Source organism: Muntiacus reevesi, chromosome 8, assembly GCF_963930625.1.
Source record: "Muntiacus reevesi chromosome 8, mMunRee1.1, whole genome shotgun sequence".
NCBI lineage: Eukaryota > Metazoa > Chordata > Mammalia > Artiodactyla > Cervidae > Muntiacus > Muntiacus reevesi.
In genome coordinates, this window is record NC_089256.1 from 44986043 (window position 1) to 45004400 (window position 18358).

The following is an 18358-nucleotide window of genomic DNA, read 5'->3' on the forward strand; positions in this document are numbered from 1 at the left end:
AAAATCTTGCATAGGTGTTCCTTTTAGGAAACAGAAATGGAATAAGCACATACTCATCAACTGTTCAATGTTGGTGCTGATCTGAGCCATCAGTGCCTCCCTGTGCTGTTGAGCTCTCTCTTCTAGAGCCCTGCCCATGAAGTAGTGTTGCAGTCGTTCTTGTGCTTGGGAATGGAGCTCCCTGCTGGTCACATCTGATATCTGAGAACCCTGGGAACAAAAGACAAGAAAATTGTCACATGAAGGACACATATATCAAAGTGTGTTTCACTTTCAGTAGTTGCTGCATGTGAGTTCAGTAGTTGTGGCTCCCCGGCTCTAGAGCACAGACTCAGTAGTTGTGGTGGTTGGGCTTAGTTGCCCCATAGCATGTGGGATCTTCCTGGACTAGAGACTGAACCCATGTCTCCTGCACTGACAGGCAGAACTTTACCACAGAGCCATCAGGGAGGCCCAATCTTGTACTCTTGAACAAACATTAAATAACTTCTTAAAAGCAGATTTCATTGAAAATGCAGGTGGGCAAGATTCTTTTTGATATACTCCTATACCTCACTTCCTCACATAGTGTAGTATTCTGGGAGAAGAGGTAAGATTGAGGAATCAGTGAAAGTTACAAATGGTTTGGTAAAGACACTGGCCTGGAGGAGCAATAGGACCAATCCCTTTGTTCTGAACCCCACCTGAGAAACTGCCTTACTTCTTATTCTATTCCTTCTCTCAAACTTATATAAGCCAAAATGTTATACAGCCTCTAATTTCACAGAACAAGGGACAGAATCATTCAAAGGATCATATTCTTCTGGCTAGTTAGCTACTTTAAAGGGAACTGACCTAATTATTAATATTTAGAACAAGGATGACATAACCTCAACACTGAAACTGATAAAGTTTCTAACACTACAGTTTTCTCAGGTATTCCAGTTCCTGGATCATGGATGCTGCCTTGTTCTAACTAACATCTTACTTGTCAGCCACAGAGTAATAGCTGTACTAGAGCATGGCTAAAGAGGCACTTCTTTTTTAAATAGGAGAATGCATCAGAATAACACACAGTGCATTAATAAAAAATTGAGATCAAAGCCCTAAACCATAAGGCCTAAAATTACAAAACTCTTAGAAGAAAAGATAGAGGAAAAGCTTTATGATATTAGATTTGGCAATGATTTCTTTAATATGACACTATGAAGGTACAGACAACAACAAAAAATTAGACAAATTGTACTTCATCAAAATGAAAAAGTTTTGTGCATCAAAGGACACTATCAATAGAGTAAAAAGGCAGCTCACAGAATGGAAGAAAATATTTACAAATCATACATCTGATAAGGAATTAATATCCAGAATATACAGAGAACTCCTAAAACTCAACACTAAAAAAAAAAAAAACAACCCGATTAAAAATGGGTAAAGGACTTCAATTGAAATTTCTCCAAAAAAGGATATAAATAGGCAATAAACACATAAAGAGATGGTAAAAATCACTAATTATTAGAGAATGTAAATAAGCCCAAATCACAATACCACTTCATGTTCATTAGGATGTGAAAATAATAAATGTTGATAAGGATGTACCAACAGTCTTGCGGATGCAGTATGGAAAACCACTAAGTGAAGTGTCCTTTACTATTGACTTTACCTTTATGGTCCACCCAATTATAAGACTCCAAAGCCATAGTAAAGCCATGGTAATGCCATGGTAAGGCTATGATAAAGCCATTGCATTACCTTATGCCAACAATAAATGTACATATACAACTGAGACTTATTTGTTGGTGAGTATCACACACTGCAATAATCAATAATCACACACAAAAGCCTACACACAGGATGTCTTCTGATATAGTCATCCACTTGTTGTTTCAGTTCAATTCTGCGTGCATCAGTGAGTTCTCTGAGTCCAGGCCAAGGAGCAAATAGTTTCTTTTTCTTACGGCATTTTGCCAGGAATTTAAGAGTCTGGGGGAAAAAAAAAAGATGTGTGATTTTTCTTCCCTGATAGAACTATTTTCTTTCTACAACAATATATAGTAGGGACAACACTGTAATAGTTGTTAACTCATAGGGTGTATAGAGGGAGAGATGACAGATGGGACAGAGGATAATAACTTTATCATTATAATCTTTTGTAGTGTTTTAATATTTTACAAGGATATACTCATGTATTATTTTTACAGAAGACAATAAAGAGAAATAAACAGGGAACCAGTTCTGGGTTCTAGTCGAAGTTCTAGTCCCTTATAAAACTGTTTGATTTTGGGCAAGTCACTCAATCTCCATAAGACAGGTTCTACGTCTACAGAAAACAGGGATCCCCTATTGTACTTAGCCAAAAGATAGTAAAGATCAAGGAGACAGTAAATTAGAAAAAGTTTGGTAAACAAATGTGCTTCCTTTTGTTCTTCAGAATGAATTCCTGATAAGAAATCTTGTAACAGGCAAGATTTGGAGACAAGAAATTATTTTACCCAATTTTTTTCACTCTTCTCCTTTGCTCTATGTTCACTTTATTAAAGGCAAAAGTTGGAAAATTATGGCCCTCAGATAAAATTCAGCTGCTACCTGTTTTTGAGTAGCTGGAGAAGAATGACTTTTTTACATTTTGAAAGTGAAGTGCAAGTGTTAGTTGCTCAGTAGTGTCCGATTCTTTCAGATCCCATAGACTGTAGCCTGCCAGGCTCCTCTGTCCATGGAATTCTCCAGGCAAGAATGCTGGAATGGATACCTATTTCCTTCTCCAGGAGATCTTTCTGACCTAGGGATTGAACCAAGGTCACCTGTACTGCAGGCAGATTCTTTACTGTCTGAGTCACCAGGGAAGCCCTTTTACATTTTATATGATTATAAAGTTCAAAAGGAAAAGAATTATGACATGTGAAAATTAAGGGAAATTCAAAATTCAGCATCTACAAATGTTTATTGAAACACAATCATGCTCATTTGTTTCCATACTGTCCACAATTTCTTTTGTGCTACAACTATAGAGCTGAAGAGTTGCAAGAAAACTGCATGACCTGCAACCTAATATATTTTACAATTTGATGCTTTCCAAAAATTTGTTGATGTAACTCTATCGTTTAAATTATCAGTTTTAGAAGAACTGTTAAAAATTTACAGCTCTCTGCAGAGTTAGCCTGTCCTCTCCTCTCAAAGACATCAGCTTTAGTTCTTTCAGGTTTTTCTTCTGATGTTTATTTCCATCTACATTTTTGTGACTTTTTTCAGTAATAGGTATTATCTGTTGACTTTCTTATCTGAAAGGTAAGGACTTAGCTCTCTTTCACACATATTTTCTATATCGCTAAATATTCAATATTATTAAATCATAATTTTAGTTATGTTAATGTTCAGTGTTTACATTATGCCTACATAAAGGCTATTCATTTTATGACCACATAGTATGTGATGATTACTTTTTTCTTCCTTGCATATTTTAATACATTAGAAAAATAAGCAAGGAATTAATAATTCTAGTATTTTCCTTGATTATTTTTCTATGTATTTATCACTGATTATACATAACAACTTCCGCCCTAATTGTTCACAAAGTAAAACATATCAGGCAATCTACCAAATTAACTTTCTTGGATATATATTCTGGAGCTTTTTAACCTGCTCCAATCTGAATCAATCGTTCTCTATGCTTGGTGCATAGCTGTCATCCTGATATCCCCATTCACCATCATCTTGGTGACTCTTCATTTTTCCTTTGTGTTTTCTGGATTCCTTTCTTGAGTTATTCCTTTGTTTCAGAGATTTGTGATGCATAAATATACCTTTATAGTCTATCTTTATTTTTAACTGATGGTTTGGTTGGATGCAGAATTCTAATTGGAAGTCATTTTCCCTCAAACATGTGTCAGCCTAACTCCAATGCCTTTTAGCTTCCAATTATGTTGTTGAAGAGTACTTTTGTTCCCAGTGTATTTCACAGTAATGTGAAATAAATGTGAGTATATTTCTGTCTTTGTATTGGACAGTTGGTCAGTCCTTTTGAATTAAACCACATGATATTTGGTTCTGGGAAATCAAACTATTTTGTTTTCTCTCCTCCAGTTTTTTTTTTTTTCTTCTTCTCTGTTTCACATGTTTGGATATTTGATCTCTTAGACTGGTTCTCTTTTCTTTTTGCCCTGCTCTCTAGATTTCCCAAACCTTTTTTCCTATCCCTTTTATTATATCTTATATTATTTTTTCTGGCAAATTTTATTGTATTTCTTCCCTGTTATACAGCATCTTGATTTTGTTTCATGTATAATTGTCTTTTAGCTCTCTGAGAAAATAATACATTTAAAATGTTTTCTTATCCCTGCAATAGCTGTTTCCATCAAGTAGTTTTATTCTGTTTGCTTGGTGTTAGCTTTCCTCAGATGTCCAGTGATACTTTCGGCTGTTTAGAAATGCTGAGGAGGAGGAAATGAGCAGGAGGGTGGGGTTAATCTACTATGTACTTCTTTTTAGGGCTACTGAACTGGGCTGTTTCATTGGAGCACCTCAATGTGAGTTTAACTATTCTCTTGGACTGTTCAGATTTCCTCAAGAAAATGCTTTCAACAGGGTTTAAGCCTGGGTGACAGCACTGAGAGCTGAGAAGTAAAAAGGGGTTGGAGGTTTTCACATCAGTATATAAACTTTCCTTAATATCTGTTTTCACTATAGTACTCAAGCCTGCAACTGTGTTTTCATTCTCCTATTGAGAGATTTTTCTCCTTTTCTTCTGTTCTTCCCTTTTCTTGATTTTTCTTCCTTATATTTCCTACCCTTCCTCTGCCTCCTGCTTTTAGTACCAAGTCAGGCTTATGATGCTATGCTGGGAACTCTAAAGTTTCCAGAACAGGGGAATTTTTGCCCTTAGACCAGACAAAATTCACCTTGACATCTCTTTCTCTGTCTCTTCTTCATTCTTTGTTATATTAGGAATCTGAGATTATATCTATAACCAAATGTTTATTGTTTTCAACTGCCAATGGTTTGTTTCAGTAAGTGCTTTTGCAGTTGGTCTTCAATGGATATGTATACATGGTACTTTTCTTCTATAATCAGGTAGCAAGAATTAGCTATCATTCTGGCTCTAGAGGAGATACAAGCAAACATCACCTTTCTGAGCTTCTTCTTTTTCTTTTTTGTAAAAGAACCAATAATTAGGTTTATTTGCTGGTGCCAGGAAATATCTCACATTCATTGCTATAAAAACCATGTTTATCACTTTAGTGTGGAATTCTTTAGAAGCACTGGCAAAGTCCACTTTGGAAATTGGATGCACTGAATATGAATAGGTGGATCACACAAATGGAAAATTCTAGAAGACAGTCAGACCTGCCCTTGTGCTGGTCACTCGTTTCCAATATTTGATTTTCAGGTTTTGGCTCTTTCAAAGTCATTTTCCATGTTTCTGAAATCAAGAATGGCCTGAGACATCTCTTTACTTGTGTTCATCAAAGATGAACCTAGAGTAGAAGGAGACATTCAGAAAGTTCTAGCTGATGAGAATATTTTCTTCTACCACTAAAATGGTATGTATTCTGTGGTTCTTAGGCTTCCCTGGTGGCTCAGAGGTTAAAGCGTCTGCCTGCAATGCGGGAGACCTGGGTTCGATCCTTGGGTCAGGAAGATCCCCTGGAGAAGGAAATGGCAACCCAATCCAGTATTCTTGCCTGGAGAATCCCATGGACAGAGGAGCCTGTTAGGCTACAGTCCATGCGGTCGCAAAGATTCGGACACAACTTCACTTTCACTTTCACTTTCTGTATTTCTTAGTTTGACACAAACTCAGGCATATGTAAACAGCAAACAGTTATTTTCCTAGCATCCAATTCCCAAGGAGTATAAAACAAGTTTTTAAACTAGGATTGTGAATGATTTATAAAGACCAAATTTCAGATAAACAAATGCAATTATATCTCCCTCACCCATTGCAAGCTGTCATCAGGAATGACAATCTCTTTATTCAAAATATTCTTAGGTTTGGCTCTTTCACAAACATTTCACATTTTTGAAGCTTTAGTTCTTTTTATCTTCTTTATTTTTTAAAGTTGAGGTACAATATTATTGACATACAATATTATATTAATTTCAGGTGTCCAACTTAATGTTGGTATTTGTATATATTTGGAAATGGCTGTCACAGTAGGTACAGTTAACATCTGTCACCATAAACAGTTACAGAATTCTTGTGAAAACAACTTTAAAGATTTACTGTAGTTGTCAGTTAAATAGCATTGGCTAATGTCAAGAACTGAACTGACTTGATAAAAAAAATCTCGTCATAGTTTTGGTATCTCTGCAGTATATGAGGCTGTGTCCTTTCATGAAGGTCTAAGTTATGTTTGAAAATTAGTAGCACCTCACTGACAATAAACAGAAGATTACAAAAATTTCAAGTCAAGAAAGCATCACATTTTGGATTCTCTAAGGGTAAGTACACTTTTCCATGCTGAACAACTAGTTCTCTTAATGGCTCCTCAAGAATTAGGATGGAGTGGCTTCTCTCAGGATCTTTATTCTCCACGTGGACACTGTCACCTTCCCCTAACACAGCTGTGTGATGAGGTTCTGTTTTTTGTTGCATATTATCAGGTACAGTATACACATTTCCAGATATGGTTCAAAGGGAGCTTGTCCACCCTTTAGGAATAGGCTGGGAATGCTTTGCTCCTTTGTCCAATTTGAAGTCCAAATGTAAGGTTGTGTGTAGATGTAAATCTTGGACTTGACTCCCAGGGCTTCTCCAGAAATAACAGCAATGGTCACACTATCCTTACTGGGTTTAGGGATTTCACTGTTTTTTAGTTCCTGGTACCAAGGCTTCACCATCTTCTGTGAGCTCCTCAAATTAACCCACAGTTGAAGGTCATGGGCTGGCTCCTCTGAGCAAGGCGTCTCCTCATGCACAATGCCCCAGCCTGAGATCATCTAGTACAGGCCTCCTGAGTTCAACTGACCAACATGTCCATGGAGGTCTTCCTGGGCTATGCTACATCCCCCTTCCAGGAGGTAAGATATTGTTTCAAAACCTCAGTGTGGGTGATCAGGAAATCTGCCTGGTCTACTACCTTTAAATTCATCAAACAGTAAAAACGGAGCCAGATTTTAAAACTCAGGTCTGCCAGTGCTTCTGCGGACCCATGCTTCAACCCCTTCTAACTGCTCCTGGCTGAGCACTAACAGGGTAACTTTGGAGGACACCATGTTGAAGGATAAAAAGAGAGCGTTTGGAGGCTTAGCAGATCGCAGTACTCTGCAAAAGAAAAGTTGTCTGCCATCTGCACCAAATTGCAGAGGACAAGTTAAGCGTCTGGCCATCTCTCTCAGAAACTTCCCTGGGAGTCTAAAGCTGACCAAGGAGGGCAGGGTTCTGCTAACAGATCACTAGCACTGAACTTGCTTGGCCCTATTGATGCCCAGTACTCCCATGCTCTTGGGGGGTCCCCTTTGAGCTTCTTAAGAGATGTAGAAGCAAGAAAAGAAAATCCTGGAGCATTAAAAGGGTAAAGGCAGCTAATTCTTCAAATTTAATTCCAATACTATACTACTACAGAAATCCCTAATGAATTTAGGGATTTCTACATGAAATCCCTTATTCTACATGAATAAGGATGTGTAATTTGAAATTAGCTGATTTACACAGAGTAAAAGGTAAAAAGAGGTGAAATTAGTATTTTACATGTACTGAGTTACATAAGCATATATATGTAACTCAATATATGTAACTCATATACTCAATATATGTAAAATATTAGCATTTCAACATGTAATCAAAATAAAAAATTTGGGACTTCCCTGGTAGTCCAGTGGTTAAGGCTTTGCACTTCTCCTGCACCACTGCAGTGGGCATGGGTTTGATCCCTGGTCAGGGAACTAAGATCCCATATGACAAGCAGCACAGGGAAAAAAAAAAAAAAGGAGGTAGTCATGAGGTGAAGGTATTAGAAAGAACCCACAGGTTCCTCCTTTCACCATCAGTCTCTAACACTAGTGCTGTGCTATGCTTAGTCGCTCAGTCATTTCCAACTCTTTGTGACCGCATGGACTGCAGCCTGCCAGGTTCCTCTGTCCATGGGGATTCTCCAAGCAAGAATACTGGAGTGGGTTGCCAGGCCCTCCTCCAGGGCTAACACTGGTATCTATGGGTTAATCCTTAGATGGCCTTGCTTAGCAGAAGGTAAACAACATGCATGGATGTGATTCAGTGACAGAACAGGACCATCTATTGCAGACTTGGCCTGAATGAGAAAGATGTAGGCAGCAGACTATCTCTCCCAGAGTAGAGTACTACTCTGTTTTTTGAATGGTTTGAAAAAAACTTTGTAAAAGCTTAATCAGGGAAATCAACAGAGACTGTTCAAAATCTATGACTGTGAAAAACTGAAACTGACCTAAAATTTTACAATAAGGGATTATAAATCTAAATGCTATAAGACTGAAATCCTAATATGAATGTTAACTATATATAAGTAAACAACTATATATTAGGAAAACTAGATATTAAGTGAAATAGACAGTCTTGTGCTATAAAATATTACTATGCTCCAGATAAACCCCAGGAAAATCACTGAAGAACACCATTCTATAACTCAAGAATTATAATGATCTAATTATACCTAATATATTATCTATGCATTTAAAACATCCAATATGATATGCTGCACTTAAACAGGACTTTACAATTGAAAAAATACTTTCCCATAAATTAGGTCATCTGATCCACATAACAACTGAGTGAAAAAGACAGGGTAGATATTCATTCACGTATCAAGCACATGCGAGAAGTTGACAATAAATAAGATTTAGTGACTTATTCTTGAGATGCTCATAGTTCAAGTAAAAACAAAAAAAATTAACAAATAACAACACTGCATTTTGGTAAATGACGCACAAGGTTCTATCAAAGTAATAAAGACTGAATATCTAAATCATTTTGGCCCTAAGGAGGTTCTGACAGAGGAAGGAACTAAGGCTTAGAAAAAGCTAAGTTGACTTAAGCAAGACTTTACAGCAGGTAAACAGCAAAAGTCAAGTTTGAACCCATGTCTCTGCCTACTAATCCAGTACTCTTTTTACTACATTAGACTTACTGCTCTCTGAAGTATGACAGCTGCTTTATATTCTGTAAGAGATGGCCTCTGTTGGCGAAAATTTTTCCTTTCCCTGTACCCTTTCCAATGTTTCTGGATAATCAGTGCTGATTTCTCTTCTATTTCCCGGTTATGTTTTTCCACCTGACCTAAAAAGATGACAGACACTGTTACAACATACTCACTTCTATGCTTTCTCAAATTCTAGAATCAGGACAATCAAAGTAACAATCTTGTAGTCCTTTAATTATTTTCAATATGATTTTCCCAATTCTATTATTTTACAATGGTTATAAGATTTTAGAAACAAAGAGCTCCAAAAGTCTTCTCAGTTTATGCATCTTCTTTAGAAAAAAGACTCACATAATTATTTTGAGTCCTATAAATGAGAAAGGACTAAAAATCCAATAGCAAGAATATTTAGAAAAAAAGAATCATAAGTAAATAGTTAGAAAGTCATTCAGTACCACCAAAAGGAAAGGGCACATTGTGCATATACATTACCTACTCTGTATGGTTCTAAATTTCTCTTGAGTCACTCACTTGGTTCTAAAGATAATTTTCTTTTTAGTTTCTAGCAATTGGTCAGCATATATTCTAGGGTTCACAGTAGCTAATTTAATTTCTAAATTTATAAATTTAAAATATAAAAAATTTTTAATTTTAAAAATTAAAAGGAATATATTTGAGAGACAGTGCCAAAATTCATAGGATTTGGTGGTGAACTACATGTGGAGGGAGGGGAAAAAATTCCAGGATGTCTCATAGATGGGACATTGAGTAGACTGCTGGTGCAATTACCTGAGAGATTAGGAATACAAGAAGTAGAAATCTGTGGGGACAGATAATGACTAGCTTTGGGGATGCCTGTGACTATCTAAGTAAAGCTAATCAATAAGCACCTAGCTACAGAGCTGTGCTGTCCAATGTAGTAAGCACTAGTCACAAATGGCTACTTAAAGACAATAAAATTTAAGGCCCTCAAGTGCACTAGCCACATTTCAAGTCAACAGCTATCTCTAACCATTGGCACTGTACTGAACAGTGCAGACAAAGAACATTTTATTTTGTAGAAAGTTCTGTTGGGTAGGGCTGGTCTAGATCTTAGGATAAAGGGTGAGGATGCAGAAAAGACTTAACAGTGCTAAGCACTCATTTGGTAATTGAAGCTACAGCTATGGATGGGATACCCCAGGAAGAGCAATATGAGAATAATGGGGTAAGGAAGGAACCCTGGGATGGATCTATATTTAAGGGAAAGGAAGAAAAGTAAGAAGCCATTGAGGGATACTGGGAATAAGTAGTAGGAAGGGGGAGAAGAATAAAAAAGGAATGTTGAAAAGACTCAGATTTCCCAGGCTACACTTTAACATTAATTTCAGTTTTGTGTGTCAAAGATGGCAAGAAGGTGTCACCAGGTTTGTACTGAGGCATGAGTTAAGTTCTGAGGGCAGAATGTAGCAACGTAGCAATAGTCTAACATCTTACTAAGTTCAAAGGGTTCTTTCTTTACGTCAAAGACATCTATCTTTAAGCATAAAATTTTATGTTTCACTGATTTATCTGAAGATTAAGAAAAATTAGTGGAGAGATTGCTTATCATCAACTAATAAGTCTAATCAGAAAAAAATAAGAATTTTTTTTTTGATGGAAGAGATTTAGTAAGATTTACCTGAAAAAGTTGAAACAGGGCTAAAGGTCCACATTTTAAAATTAACTCATCAGATAGCAAGGAAATTTGGTTTATCAAAAGCTACCCTATCAGTCTTATGCTTATAAACTGATAATGCCACACACCTGGATGAACTATTTCAAGCATACTCAGCCGTATTTCTCGGGAAAGTCTCATGGCTCTCTGCCTTTGAATTTGCAGCTGTAATCTGTGGTCTTCTTCTTCCTTCTGTCTACTTAGCTTCATTAACATCTTTGTTCGTTTAGATCTATGATGGAAACATTAAGTACACATAATTTTCATAATCATATATCTACTCAAGAAGTATATGAAAAAAGGCTTAACCTCGCTGGTAATCATATAAGTACAGAGAGCAAAAAAGATTTTAAAGATAATCCCTAGTGTAGTTAAAATATGATGAAATAAGTTTTCATGTGCTGCGTATACATTTCTGAAGAAATATTTGGATATATGCATCAAATTTTTTTCTGGAGAAATATTTAAAATATGTATCAAACACCTTAAAAATCATAACCAATTAATTCCATTTCTAATACTCCTTAAGGAAAAATCTGATACATATGTCAATATTTATGTTCAAGGATTTTCTCCACATCATTACAATAGTAACAAGCTGAAAACAAACCATATGTCTTACAATGTTGTTGCTGTTTAGTTGATAAGTCATAGCCCACCAGGCTCCTTTGTCCATGGGATTTCCCAAACAAGAACACTGGGGTGGGTTGCTATTTCCTACTCCAGGGGATCTTCCTGACCCAGGGATTGAACCTGCATCTCCTGCACTGGCAGGTAGATTCTTTACCATTGAGCCATGAGGGAAGCTCATATCCTACAACAGTGAGTTATATAAATAAATTCTGGTTCATTCACTGGATGGAATTCCATAAACTATGAAAAAATAAAAATTTCAAAGAAGTACTTAATGGGTTTTGTTCATTTAACTCAACCAATATTTATCTGAGTGATTGCTGCCTACAATCACTGTCCCTAGGGCAAACAAAGAAGAGATACAGTTATGCCTTTGAGATCAGTTTCAAGGGGAAGTTGAAAGGTAGTGGAATATGCCACTTTGGCATAAAGACTGTTTTGAGCTGGAGGCAAAAGAGAATGACGAAGCATAGAAAGAAGTCTTCCCAGAGTGTTTCACACGTTAAGAAATTGTTTTTGTTAATCTGTTTTTGTTTTTGTCAGTATAATCTTCATGACCCCAACCAATGAACCTAAAATAGATAGAGGGAAAAACTGTTTTCTTCCGCTACAAGTCAAACAAATAAGATAACTTAAATACCAGCACCATGTTACAGGTAGGCAAATTGTGAGCTATCCTGAGGGTAACTGAGACGGCTGTTAGCTGCTTCAGAAAATCTTACTGAGGAAAAGGGCAGAAAATGAAATTTTAACAGAAAATAAAGTTTCTGACCATGAAAAATGATTAAAAAAGAAAGCCCCAACAAAGTGCTTTAAAAAGAGTGCGACTATAATAGAATACCTCTTGTTTAATCCGAAGCTCTGATGAATCTAGGTCCATGATTATGAGTGGTGGGCAGTCCCTCCCCCAAAAAAACATGGGAGAGGGAAATTACTCTGAGATAATGACCTGACCACAAAGAGACAGAAATAACCTTTGCAGAAAGCCCAACTACAAAGGAAGTAAAAGAAATTTGCATAAACTGTTGCAACTAATAGAAGAGGAAAGGTGCTCAAGCCTGAAGCAAACTGGAGATTAAAAAATTAAAAACTCATTATAATGTGAGATATAAGCAATTTTGGCTTCATGGAAAATGCCTTTTAAGGGTATATTTATAACCACTCTGGTGTTGCTACATAAACAGTGGACTATTAATTAGATTCCATAGATACACTTCTAAGTGGACAAAATCTATAATTCTAGGATACTTTTAAATAGAGATTTTTTAATATTGCAAAGGAAAATAGACTGGCAAATTTGGCAACTACTGTAAGACTAAACATTGAAGGTCTGAATCCATGGCACAGGGGCACCTTTAACTGTAAGAGGATCCACAGCTGGAAATGATAGCAGGTAGAATCCATGAGTGGTAACTATTCTACCTGAGTTCACTACAAAGGTAAAGCTATACCAAGAACATCTCAGACTCTTGTAAACAATATATTGTGACTCTCAAAATATCCATCATTTCCCAAATTTATTTCACCAAAGAAATAATTAATATTTTTAAAGAAATAGCAGGTAAGATAGACAATAAACCTTGAGCAATGCCTGAATGGATTATACTTGCCTCTCATGCGTACTATTTATTTAATAGATCTGTCTGCCTAATTAGATATGTAAATCTTCAACAGCAAAAAATGTACATTTCCCTCCCTACCACATTCTCAGTGCCCAGTAACATGCTAAAAACTTTTCTATTATTTTAATCTTGTAAGTTACACAGACAATTATCCCACCTTATAGATGGGAAATTTGAGACTAAGGGAGGTAGGGAAACTTATCCAAGATCATTCAGTCCATAAGTTGCTGAGGAGGAATACAAACTCAAGTCTGTTTAACTGTCCCAATACCTACCATAAGGTCTGGAATATATTAGGCACTTGAAACATGTTTAAAAAAGTACATGTTTAAAAATTTCATTGGTAGCTTTTTTGCTACCAATGAAACTCATGCCCAATGATATTAGTAACGTTTTAAGTCTTCTCTGAAGGAAACTTTACCAATGAAAAGAATGTCCATTAAGGGACACAGCCAGAGTGGCTTCAATATCTATCACGAATCCACGCGGGTTCTTAGAGGCAACTGAAAGAAAACACACAGATACAAACGACTTAGCTCCTAACGTCATTAATGATAAAGCAAGGCCATCTCACCAGTGATTTTTCATGCAACCTATTTTAGTTCACTATTTTAAAACATGTTTGTAACTGAGAAACGCAGCTGCAGTTATTAAAATAGTTTCAGTTTTCTTAAAAAAAAAAATTGACTTCTGGAATGTGCAGGTGACACTTCAATGAACTAAAATTTAGCTTTAAGTTAGGTTACATGAAATCATCTCTGAGATGGCTCTAATTTATCAACGATGACCTAGGAGCTAAATCATATGTGTGTGGCGTGTGTGTGTATGTTCTTTTTCTTGCCTCTAAGAATCTAGATGTAGTCATGTAAAAACTGGGCCACATCTTCATTATTTCATTTTTAGTCTACTTGAAATAGAGATAAATGACAAACTATGTCATATGTCAATGGCCAAATCTATCCATGACATAGTTACTGAGGAAAATCAGGTTAACATACTTCAGCTTTTTTATATTCATACATATTTTTACCATAATTACATTTGAACAATTATGGCAACTTTTGGTTTTAAGAGTTTAATGAGATATTGACCATTATTGGCTCCCTCTGTAGACCCGGCTCACAAAAGTCTTAAGTGAATAGGATTATGTACTTGTTATGTTAGATTCCTGTTTTATGTTATGTCCTCTGCTTTTGAAAGTATATTAAGGTTAACAAAGTGCTGGCACTCAGAAATGTATGAAGCAAGAATAAAAGAAATACACTAGAATATTGAAAAAGAAAAAAAAAAAACTCTAAGTTTTCACTCAGCTATACTCTAATAAGATATATCTAGCCCTCTCAGATCATCAATCCTCTCACCCAAATTTTTTACCTGAAACTCCTCTGCAAAGTAATCACAGCAGATGGAAGCTTCTTCAATCTCTTTCTAGTCTGGAAACCCTTCCAATAAGCTTGAATCAAGCAAGCTGCTTTATGTCGTTTCTGAAATTAAAGGCCAGAATTAATTTAAAGACATCCCTAGGCAATTTGTTTGTAGAAGTTTACTTCTTAAAATATCAGCCTGGGCAAGTATTAATCTCCATCTTTAATAAGTTGAGTAGAAGGCAACATTTATATAAACCCAGTACAGGGACAGCCTAAGAATATTAAACCTCATCTCCCAAAGGAGGCTCAGTTAGGCAATATCTAAAATGTATTCAAGATGCAGTCTGGTCAGCTTCAAATTCTCTCTGATTAATATCACTTCCATTCTCATTATAAGGATTTCACAATTTTGCTTATTTAATGCTTTAACATCTTTGCTTCACTTCTGATGCTTAGCTTTACTTATTCAAAGATACAAGAGTATGAAGGACTCTGTATAGATTTTAAAAAAAGGCTCTAGGGTTAAAAATTTAGACCATAAAACAACTTCTCTCATCAAACTATAGCTGCTCTGGATTTTAGGGGTGAATAAGTAAAGGAAGGGAGAGAGAAAGCAAAAGATTCAGGAGACTACTACTAGTCAGTATTTTCAAACTAAATTGTTCACTGAAATTTTAGTAAATATCATGCAAATTATTTTTATAATTCAATACCTCGTCTTTTACTTCCTGATAGGCCTTAGGGCTTAAAAGACCAATGAGCTGTCTAAGTTCTTGACTAAACTCTGTCCCAGGTTCTTGTTTATTTAGTAGACTTCTAAGTCCTGAAATGGAATAACAAAGGCATAGCTATTAATAATAAAATATGATTTTGTTATCTAATCAGAATTAATTTGAGGTTAAAATGTCTAGTTTAGAAACAAATGAAAATAACAAGATTAATCACATGATTTTTCTTCTTCCTTTTCTCAAAAACTTCTAGATAGAGGTCTAAGATTTCTTCCTGTCCTAAGAGTTCTGAGGTATTCACTTGTGAGATCTGATGCAAAATCTGTCTAGTCAATTTCTTCAATTAGAAAAAAACAGGGAGGAGAGTGGAATCATTATGGTAAGTCAAAGGGTAGAGTTATATATATATTTTTTCCTGTTCCAACATAAATACCTTATACGAGAACATTTTAAAAAAGATATTGAATATATACTGAGTAGATGCTTATCCTGTGGAAGTACTGAAGCAGGCTATTAGTTACTACTAATTAAAGGAAATTATTATTAAATAAAAATATCAACAATGTATGTGATATGGGGTTAATTAATAGGCTCCTGAGCATTTATTACAGGAGAAGTGCTATAACATTAAAATACTGCACTTCCATCCCAAATTAAAACTGAGTAGTAATGTAAGTTACAAAGTAAGTACTATTTCTAAGGCATGGAGGAATGATTATTACAATGTATGCAATATACATAAACAAGAGAATGGGCTTGGAGTGTACAACTGGGCTCTTGCTAAAGAATCCGCCTGCAATGCAGAAACCTGGGGTCCCTAGATTGGGAAGATCCCCTAGAGGAGGAAATGGCAACTCACTCCAGTATTCTTGCCTGGAGAATACCCATGGACAGAGGAGCCTGGCAGGCTATAGTCCAGGGGGTTGCAAAGAGTTGGACATGACTGAGTATCTAAGCACAGCATAGCAATATATGGGTCTTTCCATGTCTCAAGTTCTCAGCAGTTTTAATAACTGTAAAATATCTTGAGGCAACTGAATAAGTTCTACTGTTGAGAAAAGAAAGGGAGACAGATTAAGATAGCATTCCTTTATAATGAACTCTGTTGGACATTCACATTTCTATAGAAGAAATAAAATTACAGAAATAATATGTATCTAGCACAGTATCATCTAGAGAGTTTTATTACTGGCACTTTTCTCCCACAAAGTTCATAGTAATGACTCAGGTAAGGTAAGTCACTCACCTCTGTGTGTATTGTCACTTCAGTCATATCCAACCGACTCTTTGCAACCCTATGGACGGTAGCCTGCTAGACTCCTCTGTTCATAGCATTTTTCAGGGAACAATACTTGAGTGGATTGCCATGCCCTCCTGCAGGGGATGTTCCCAACCAAGGATTGAACCTGCATCTCTTGTGTCTCCTGCATTGGCAGGTGGGTTCTTTATCACTACTACCTGGGAAGTTCATTAAATACATCACATTGTATTCTAATTCTCGAAATTTTATATACAATATAGTTAGTTGCTCAGTTGTGTCTGACTCTTTGCGACCCCATGGGCTAGAGCTTGGCTAGGCCCCTCTGTTCAAGGGATTCTCCAGGCAAGAATACTGGAGTGGGTTGCCATTTCCATCTCCAATATATAATATAAATTATTATTATTAATGTATAATATAACCCTGTATTAATAAGTAAGATACTTAATGAACTAGAAATCTATTTCTTGACCACACTGAATAAGAAAATATATTGTAATAAATTCATGACTCTGCCTAGCAAAGAAATAAAAAGCTCACATTTAACTTTTCTTAGCAGTTGGAAAATGAAAAAAACTGAATGATTTTGGATAAACTACCTAGATGTTCCACATTTTTGTTTCCACTGCTATATAATGAGGATAGCAAACATCTCACAGGGTTGTTATGAAGATTAAATATTCTAATACACATAAGGTATGCAGAATAGTATCTGACATATAGTAAATGCTCAATTAAAGAAAAGCTATCATAAGGTAACGGTAATACACTGAACCCTTTCCTTCTCAAGTTTCTGAATTTTATTCACATATGATTTTGGGGGTGATGGCAATTTTTTTGTCTTTGAGGAAAGGCAGAATAGGAGATAAAGAGTAATTATTAATGATGTAAAGATTAAAAGGCTGTCAAGTTCTCAAGCAAAGCTCTATTTTCTCAATAAAGTTAGGGATGATCACTGATCTCAGTCATTATGTTACTACACTATATGGCATATTCAACACACAATCGTCTGTGAGTAAGGAGCAAATTATTCATTGTAACCTCATCGATAAAGTATCAATATGCCATCTGTTGAGACATGAAGATGGCTGGATTATGTAGTTTTTCCCTTGAATTGTTATCTGTTGTGAGAGATTTTTTATCTGCACACTTTAGTTAATGACTTTTTCACAATACAGGTATTTTGTTTTCCATATACCATCAATGAAGATGTTCTTTTAAAAAATCTCAAGAAAAGAAAAAATGTATGTATTACCTTTGTAGCAGGCACTCAGTCTCAGTAAAATCAAAATTTCCTGATGGGATTCAGCCATCAACAGTAGTAGCTTTGTAGCAGTACCTCTTATGACTGGACTAGGAGTTGATAAAAGTTTGAAAACAACTTCATCTAAAATTGAATGCAGGATTTTCCCTTCTATTCTGAGTAAATCACCACTAATAGAATAAAATAATAAAAAATGTACCATTACTAAATGATGCATCAGTATCACAACAAATTAAACAAAAAAGGTGCAGCAACTTAATGTCTATGGCCTGATCCAGGAAATTAACTAATATTTTAAGTGGCTAGCTTAGTTCCAAGAATACATCACATTAAATCAACTAATTGAATTCTTATTGTATGTAAGGCACCATGCTAAGTAAAATAGGGAATACAAAGTAGTCAAAGAAACCTGCAATCAATTATTGGAGAAAGATTAATGTGCAAAATAGTAAACAGATGGTTCAAAAGTTTCAAGGTAATAATAAAAGGAAAAATCACAGGACAGTAAGTACATGGTTCATTGTTAATTGATGGATGAAGACAAACATGTTATAGAAAATCAATTATCACGTACTTAAAATAGGAGGAAATTTTTCTTTTAGTATTCCATCATTACACAACAACTTCATGTTGCATTACTGACATCATGAAAAATTATCTGAAACTTAGAAACAGTCAAAAGGGATTACTAGGTGTCCTTTTAC

At 35.7% G+C, this 18358-nt stretch overlaps 1 protein-coding gene and 1 pseudogene across 7 annotated transcripts in view; both read right to left on the reverse strand.

Annotated features, from left to right (window-relative positions):
- IQCB1 (IQ motif containing B1) overlaps positions 1-18358 on the reverse strand; it is a 150244-nt gene that overhangs the window by 2056 nt on the left and 129830 nt on the right. For 5 of the 7 annotated variants that reach the window (XM_065942663.1, XM_065942662.1, XM_065942659.1 and 2 more), the window contains 7 exons: positions 17646-17824; positions 15118-15227; positions 14412-14521; positions 10872-11014; positions 9075-9223; positions 1828-1959; positions 54-210 (listed from right to left, as the gene is read on the reverse strand). In XM_065942663.1, the coding sequence (XP_065798735.1) occupies positions 54-210; positions 1828-1959; positions 9075-9223; positions 10872-11014; positions 14412-14521; positions 15118-15227; positions 17646-17824 (980 nt within the window). Of the gene's footprint in view, positions 1-53; positions 211-1823; positions 1960-9074; positions 9224-10871; positions 11015-14411; positions 14522-15117; positions 15228-17645; positions 17825-18358 lie in introns of all 7 variants that reach the window. The other 2 variants (XM_065942666.1, XM_065942665.1) reach the window with 2 other exon arrangements.
- On the reverse strand, positions 1967-9067 carry LOC136173210 (pirin-like; annotated as a pseudogene).